The sequence below is a fragment of the Eurypyga helias genome, unplaced genomic scaffold, assembly GCF_000690775.1.
Source record: "Eurypyga helias isolate BGI_N326 unplaced genomic scaffold, ASM69077v1 scaffold16447, whole genome shotgun sequence".
Classification (NCBI taxonomy): Eukaryota; Metazoa; Chordata; class Aves; order Eurypygiformes; family Eurypygidae; genus Eurypyga; species Eurypyga helias.
In genome coordinates, this window is record NW_010260045.1 from 45,491 (window position 1) to 52,838 (window position 7,348).

The 7,348-nt window shown below is 40.6% G+C and overlaps 1 protein-coding gene across 1 annotated transcript in view; it reads left to right on the top strand.

The window, feature by feature from the left end:
• The window catches only part of FAM188A (family with sequence similarity 188, member A), a 47,352-nt gene extending 40,420 nt beyond the window's left edge, over window positions 1–6,932 (top strand). Inside the window, exons 13-15 of the mRNA XM_010154902.1 lie at window positions 1,309–1,396; window positions 4,528–4,599; window positions 5,863–6,932. Of these exons, the coding sequence (XP_010153204.1) occupies window positions 1,309–1,396; window positions 4,528–4,599; window positions 5,863–6,012 (310 nt within the window). The 3' untranslated portion in view covers window positions 6,013–6,932. The remainder of the gene's footprint in view (window positions 1–1,308; window positions 1,397–4,527; window positions 4,600–5,862) is intronic.
• Window positions 6,933–7,348: the final 416 nt, after the last annotated feature.

A 7,348-nucleotide genomic window follows, 5' to 3' on the forward strand; every position in this document is an offset into this window, starting at 1 on the left:
TGTTCAGCCTGGAGAAGAGAAGGCTCTGGGGAGACCTTAGAGCACTTTCCAGTACCTGAAGGCTGCCTACAAGAAAGCTGGGGGGGCACTTTTTACAAGGGCCTGTAGTGACAGGACAAGGGGGAACAGGTTTAAATTGAAAGTGGGGAGGTTTAGATTAGATGTCAGGAAGAAATTCTTCACGGAGAGGGTGGTGAGGCACTGGAACAGGTTGCCCAGAGAAGCTGTGGATGCCCCATCCCTGGCTGTCTTCAAGGCCAGGCTGGATGAGGCTTTGAGCAACCTGGTCTAGTGGAAGGTGTCCCTGCCCCTGGCTGGGGGGTTGGAACTAGATGGTCTTTAAGGTCCCTTCCAACCCAAACCATTCTATGATTCTGTATGGGTTCAAAGCCTCTTAGGCCCATGCATGGAAAGAAAAAATACGTCTCTCTGTGGTTTAGATACTGCCTCTCACTGAAGGTGTCTCTGAGCAGCAGCCTGCTGGAAATGGGGAGCGTAAACCAAGGATATCACTGTATGTTTGCCCTGTTGTACTCTGTCGTAAGCATCCTCTTACTGACCAGTGTCAGAAACAGGACGCTGGGCAAGGCGCTCTCTTGGTCTGACTCAATGAGGACATTCTTGTGTACAGTACAACTTTTAACTTAGGCAAAAGGATAGGTAGACACAAATAAACGTGTTAACGATTTAATGGCTGTAGAAATGTATTGCTTAAAGAGAAATACAGAGTTGTTATTGACATTCATTTGTAGTGACCTGAAATTATACCACGTTCAGGCAGTAAAGCTTTCAGATTAGTATTGTTAATATTTTCATTATTTAATGGTTTTGGCTTAATGGGTATCAAGGACATGATGTAAATAAGAAGTGTAGCTGTTAATTTTATTTCCATGTACTTAGAAAATCTTGGAGGCTTTTCAAGTCTCCATTTAAAAACAGGTTGTTGGGCAGTTACGGCGCTGTATTTAAGAGGTGACTGGTTTATGTATCTTAAGTTCAAGAATGCTTACAAGACAGCAAAACGCCTTTTGGCCTGCAAACCTCCGTTTAGATTATATGGGTTTCAAATTATTTTACCAAATATGGTAGTCCTTCAGAATTATCACTTATAATTTAAAATAACAATTATTTTTATTTAAAAATAACTGTTTTGGCAACTTGCATGCCATTCTGATGCAGTTGTCACCATTAAAAATAGAATAGTATTGCTATACTTGGCAGCCAGTACTGTAGTAGCACAGTGTAACTTAGTCATACAAGAATAAAAATGTCTTACTCATACTTTCATATTCAATGTTTTTGTCATAGTGTAAACCTCATGAAGACCAAATTAGACCCAGAAGGACTGGGCATCATACTGCTGGGTCCCTTTCTGCAAGAATTCTTCCCTGAGCAGGTAACAATATAACTGTATTGCTGCAGAGCATTGTCTATTCTGCTTGTCTTTGAGGTTCATCAAACACTTCCATCAATACCACAGAGCTGATTTTATAAGTATTGCAGTTGGCAGAGCTGCCCAGCAAATAACCTCTTGTATTACACAGCGAACTGCAGACTTCCATTTTGCATCATGTGTCCATGATTTTGTCGGCTTTACGCTGGAAGAAAACTCCATGGTAGCAACAAGTTCTAGCTTCAGGAAATACATAACCATTTTGCATATGAAATTGAACTGGTTCCCTACTCAGAGAGTTTTTCCAAGAATAAATGTCCATGCTGTTTTTATCAAAAGTACAAATGTCTGCTTAATTGCTAGCAAATGGGGAAAGGCTGCAAACATATTTAAAACTATGTATGTCTCTAATCAATTGTAAAAATTCTGACAGGTGAACACGGTAGTTATGTTTAGGATATGCAGGAGTCAGTATCTGTCAGGGTAATAGAAAATTATTTTCAAACTCACAGTCTGTTCCATATATTCATTAAGATGGTACCACCACTGAGAGGCATGTGTTAACCCAGCACTGCTCTCCTCTTCTCCTGGATCACATTTTCCTGCCCTCGTGCTGCCTCTCTGCTGCTACCAGGAACCTCTTTGCACCAATACACAGCAAACTAGAACGGGGAACTGGTCCGGATGAGAGCTCCTTTGCAGGTTTACGGAGGCTTCTTCCGTGGGCCATGCAAATGCTTGTGTTGGCAGAAGAGAGAGGATTTCCCCAGTGACACCAAGATAGGCTGGTGAGGCAAGAGAAGGGCTGAGAGGATAACTTCTTTGGAGGCTTTTGTGGCTTAACATGTCATTGAAGCTATGTGGCTCAATTTTTACAACCAAGGAAATGTGAAACTAGTCTCTTTACAATGCCTTCAGCAAGACTCCTTTTGTTAGGGTTGTGCAGCACTGTTTTGGTGTGGTAATCGGTACTATGAAACAAGCATTCATGGTCATTCAGAAGGCACTAGAACTGCATTGTCAAAGATGGTAGGGATCTCGTTAAGAGATGATTCACCATCTAGAGGAAAAAGGAGTTGGAGTGTTCATTTGGGATTTGCAGAATTACATCTGCATTGGTCATTTGCCAACTGTTCTTCATTTCATTTGTATACCCAGAAGTGGAAGTATCTTTACAACTGAATGAGCTTTAATCTTACTTCTTACAATTCTATTACACTTGCAAATCTGGAAGACTCCACTGGTTAATTGTAGGCCCCAGATGCTTAGAATGAAGCTCAGAAAGCCAAGCACATCCTCCATCGCTGGCTGTGCCTAAACTGTCCAGTACCGCGGGCCATAAGTAGCTGGAGGACGAAACAGCCATGGTGTGGGGTGGCTGCCTCGGCTGCCTGTTGCCGAAGGGCATCGCTGACTGAAGAAGCTCGGCTGGAGAAGGGAGCACGTGGAATGATGGGGAGACCCCCAGCTTAGTCACCTAGATCGAGAGCTGGCAGAGGAATTCTTTACCTGCTGTGAAGTTGGAGCCCGGAAGTCAGTGCCTGCCTGCCAAGTACTAATTCCCCACCAGTCAGTGCTGACTGTGCTGTTGAACCTGCGCCGGCTCCAGTGCAGAACATGGGAAGTGCTGCTGCCTTAAGGGTGCAGTCTGAGCAATCAGCACGTTTTGGACGGGCACTCACCAGTATCAGTTAATGAATGAATGCTGAGGGCACGGATCTGTTGTCCATCTGTCTGTGCTCTGTGGATCAGATAGCAGGAGTCTTTCCCCCTGTTGACACCTCATTCAAAATATTTCTGAAAATAAATTCTGCAGAAATGAAGATTAATTTCTTTCTTTAAAATACTGTGAGGAACTAGCAGATGCCAGTCATGGTTAGAATTGTTGATGTTCCCATTTATGCAGTATGTGAACACTTACCTAGTGCTCAGGAGATCCAGATTTGATTCCTTCTTTGCTGAGAATATTCAAACCTCCATTCTTAATATCTTAGGAAGTACTAAACTCCGTCTCAAAAGCAGGAAGGGATCTCAGCTTTCCTTTTCAAAGCTGTTGGCTTAGAATTAAAATACTCAAAAATCAAAGCCTGAGAGAGCAAGTCTGACTCGTCAGTGCTTGGGGCAGTTACCTGGAGAGCATCATTCCTGAATTCCCTGGTAGCCCCCTATTTTTTGGGGGAAACAATGACTGCACAAAATTCTTAGCATGAAAGGCAGTACTTTTACTTCAAGGTCAGCATACCTTCCTCAGGGAAAAGAATATGTCCCCTTTCCTTCCCAGCAAAGGTTGATTTTACTCATCTCTGTGAAGCAACTTCCGTCAGTAGTTAGGGCTCACCTTCTTTTTCACCACCCTCCCTCTGCTGAATAGCCACTTGCTGTGAGACCCATACAGAGATAAGGGGTTTGAATCGTTTAAGAGGAGAAAAATGAAAGAGGGCTTTTTGTAATCCATGGATGTACTGTAACCCAAGTAGATTTCTTCTCATTCCAGCCTTTACCTCCATGTACTAAAAAAAAGGGATAAGCTTTAGTTTGGAGCCTGGTCCAGCAGGCATAAAAGAGGTGATACTACACCTGATCTGTGTTTCCTGATTGAGGGAAATGCAAAGCTCCTCAGTCCTTTCAGGACTAAAGCCTTTAAACACCCAGAGGGGTAAAGGTTGACAGGTGCAGAACATCTGCTGCTAGGCCTCAGCTGAGCAGTTGTCTTCACAATTAGTGTTCAATTAGGCAGGCATGGGCATGCATAACTGTTTAGCTCTCAGATGGAGGGTTGGAGATTGGGTCTGGTCCTTAGTAAAGCAGGAGCCAAACAGCCATAAATACAGGTGAGTGTGGCTACTATGTAAGGTGTGTGACTTGAAAAAGTAGGACTGTTTCTAGATGCTCTGTGCTCAAGTGAATGCAGAAAATCGTGACTTGCACTTGGGGGTGTTACCCATTAATATACTGACATCCTTTTATTATTTCTGATGAGAAAGGTAAAATGAACACAATCTTCAAGATGGTGCCATCTGCAAGAAACTGTACTCTTTTACAATTGCCTTGAGTCTTCCAGTTTAAATGCCTCTGTCGAGATGTGAAGAGACTGTCAAGGCACAGTGTGACACTAACTGTCTCCTCTCTACTAGGACTCCAGGGTTTCAGAGTCATTCACTGTTTACCACTACAATGGACTGAAGCAATCTAACTATAACGAAAAGGTAGGATTTAAGAAATGTAAATCTAGCCTTAGTAACAGTTAGTAGGCAGACCTCACTCCCTGTGTTAAATTGTAAAACTGACCATAGTTACAGGCAAAATACTTCAACTTGAAACAGACTTTCTACAAAACTGTTACTTCAGTAATTTTCTTCCAAAATTATGTATTTGGAATTGGAAGCTGCTTTGTGCTCCTGACCGTGTTTTAGCTAGTGTACTGGATCAGTTGGCCGGACTGCCTCTCAAACTGTGTGTTTGGATAGAGCACTTCTCATTGCTTATCCATGGGAAGTGGGCTCTGAACTGTAGAGGACAATGGAGATGTAACGTGGACAAACTGCAACTTCTACAAGTAACCCTACATCCACATGGAGGTGTTTGGAATTTTTTCAGAAATATTTTAGTACTCCAGACCTGCACCAAAAATCAGTGTTTTTTGGAACCATTCAGCAGGGGACAAAAATGACCCATTTCATTTTCTTGGAAGGAGGGGTATACCTGACATACCATGGCTGCTTCCGAGTTAGTTCCCGAATTGGTATGCAGGGTGGAAGAGTATAAGGCATTAAAAGACACAAGGAACAAAAATAACTTCAACTAAGAAGACTTTTCAAGAAACTCAGTCTTCATAATAGCTTGGTGTTAAGTCCTTAAAATTAGCCCTGTGAAATTGCCAGCAGTTTCATACCCCAAAATGCAGGCAAAAGCATTCAAAGATGCCTTTGTCTTTACTATTGATCATATATACCTAATTAAGAAAATTTAAACAATTCATTTTTAAAGGATTCTGCTTATAGTATTTTAGATACTGTTTTATGAATAGAGGTGATTTGTAATGAAGTTCCACATTATGAAAAATTAGTTCCCATAACGTTAAGTCTGAGGAACACTGTCCTTACAAAAATCACAATATCAAACTTTGCAACTGCAACAGTAGTAGAAGATTTATTCTCACAGAATTTTTGTATTGCATTTCCTAGATTTTTTTTTTTCCCCCCAGTTTTGGCCTTTACTGTCTTATTGAAGTAAGGAGCCAAATAAATGTGGTCTGATCAGGATTTGCAGGCTTGAGTCCAAGAGATTAGGGGTTTTTTCAGTTTTATACCTCATTTCATTAAGTATAGATACATAAAAAACTTTAGGGAATTTATTTTTGTCTTGGAAAAAAAAAGTGTCATAACAAATCTCCAAAAGCAGTGAAAATAATCATTTCTCATTAGTTTTTAACCAAACATAGGCTGACGTGATTGGATTTATGTTGACAGGTCATGTATGTAGAAGGCACGGCCGTTGTTATGGGTTTTGAAGAACCGATGCTACAGACCGACGACACTCCTGTAAAACGCTGCTTGCAAACCAAATGGCCGTATATAGAACTACTGTGGACCACAGATCGATCTCCTTCTTTAAACTGACGTGTTGCGCATAAACAACGCACGGCTTGAGCAGGGATACAGGAGCTGGTCTTTGCTTGGGAAGTGGTATCTTGACTGTGTGGAGTTATACACTGGTATCGTTGATGACTTGTAAATAATGATTACAAACACTTTTTCAGTGTTAATTGGAATATTTAATTTTTTAATCAGATTGATTTCTATTATAATAGTTTGTCTTCTTTGGCCACTGTAGTACTGTTAATGTGAGTTGTCCTAAAACACCAAAAAAGCCTACTGACACAAAGTTCTAACGTTATTTTGCCATCTCATGAAGATTTGGAAAATGTCTGATATTGCAGAAGCTGCGTATCAGATGTCAGATCTTTAAAACGTAAAACATATTCAGCTTCCTCAGAATCATATAGGCATGTTTTATTATTTCAGTTATATCGGCTTACATTACAGTACCAGAATGTGTGGACTAGACTGGCCTTTGCACTGGATATGTTTTAATGAGTTTAAATTTCCTGCAGTTTTCCCTAAAATCTAATTTTACCTGAAGAGCTTGCACAATGTGACATAAATATGATACATTTTAGGAATATTAATAAGTATAATTCATAAATACTCTTTCTTGGCAGTTGTATATTACTGTGGCTTAGTTATCGGGCATGGTAAAAGTGAACACAAAATCTGAGGAAAAACAGCTGTATTCATATTTATTTGAATTTGTATAAAAGAAATGTAAAAACGTCAGAAGGAATTTCTTGTTCTGTAATCTCTAACCTATTCAAACTTATAATATTGCCAAATACCTCTTCTCAATTTGTCCAAACAGCAGTGTAAGCCAGTGTTATTGTATGTGTTAAGTGCATGAGAACATCTGTTATTACATTGTTATATTCCTTTATTTATTATCAACTTGTTAGCCCTAAAATAAAATCTTTTCCTTGAATCATGTTGTATCAAGTTTGGTTTTCATCGAGTTTGTTTTGCTGCCTGAGATGATGAAAAGGGTCCGTGGGTTTAGAAATGTCAGGTTTTGTGTTGAACACATCCTGCACCTTAGCTGATTGCGGAGCCTACGCTACGGCCAGGAGGGCTGAATTTCACATTTGGACTTACTTACTTATAAAAAATGTATTTTCATGTGTAAAGCACACGATGACTCTCAAACGATTATCATGCAGGAAAACAAACTGATGTGGTGAAAAATGAGGTATGTAGTGTGGGGGAGAAACTGCACTGTAAGGCATGTAGTAGTGATAGAAACATCCTTTGCGTGACGTGTTGCAGATAGGCCCTCTGTGAGGTGACGTATGTATTAGATTTACATCTGGAAATGAGTCAACAGTGCAGTTCTGTGGTGGGTTGG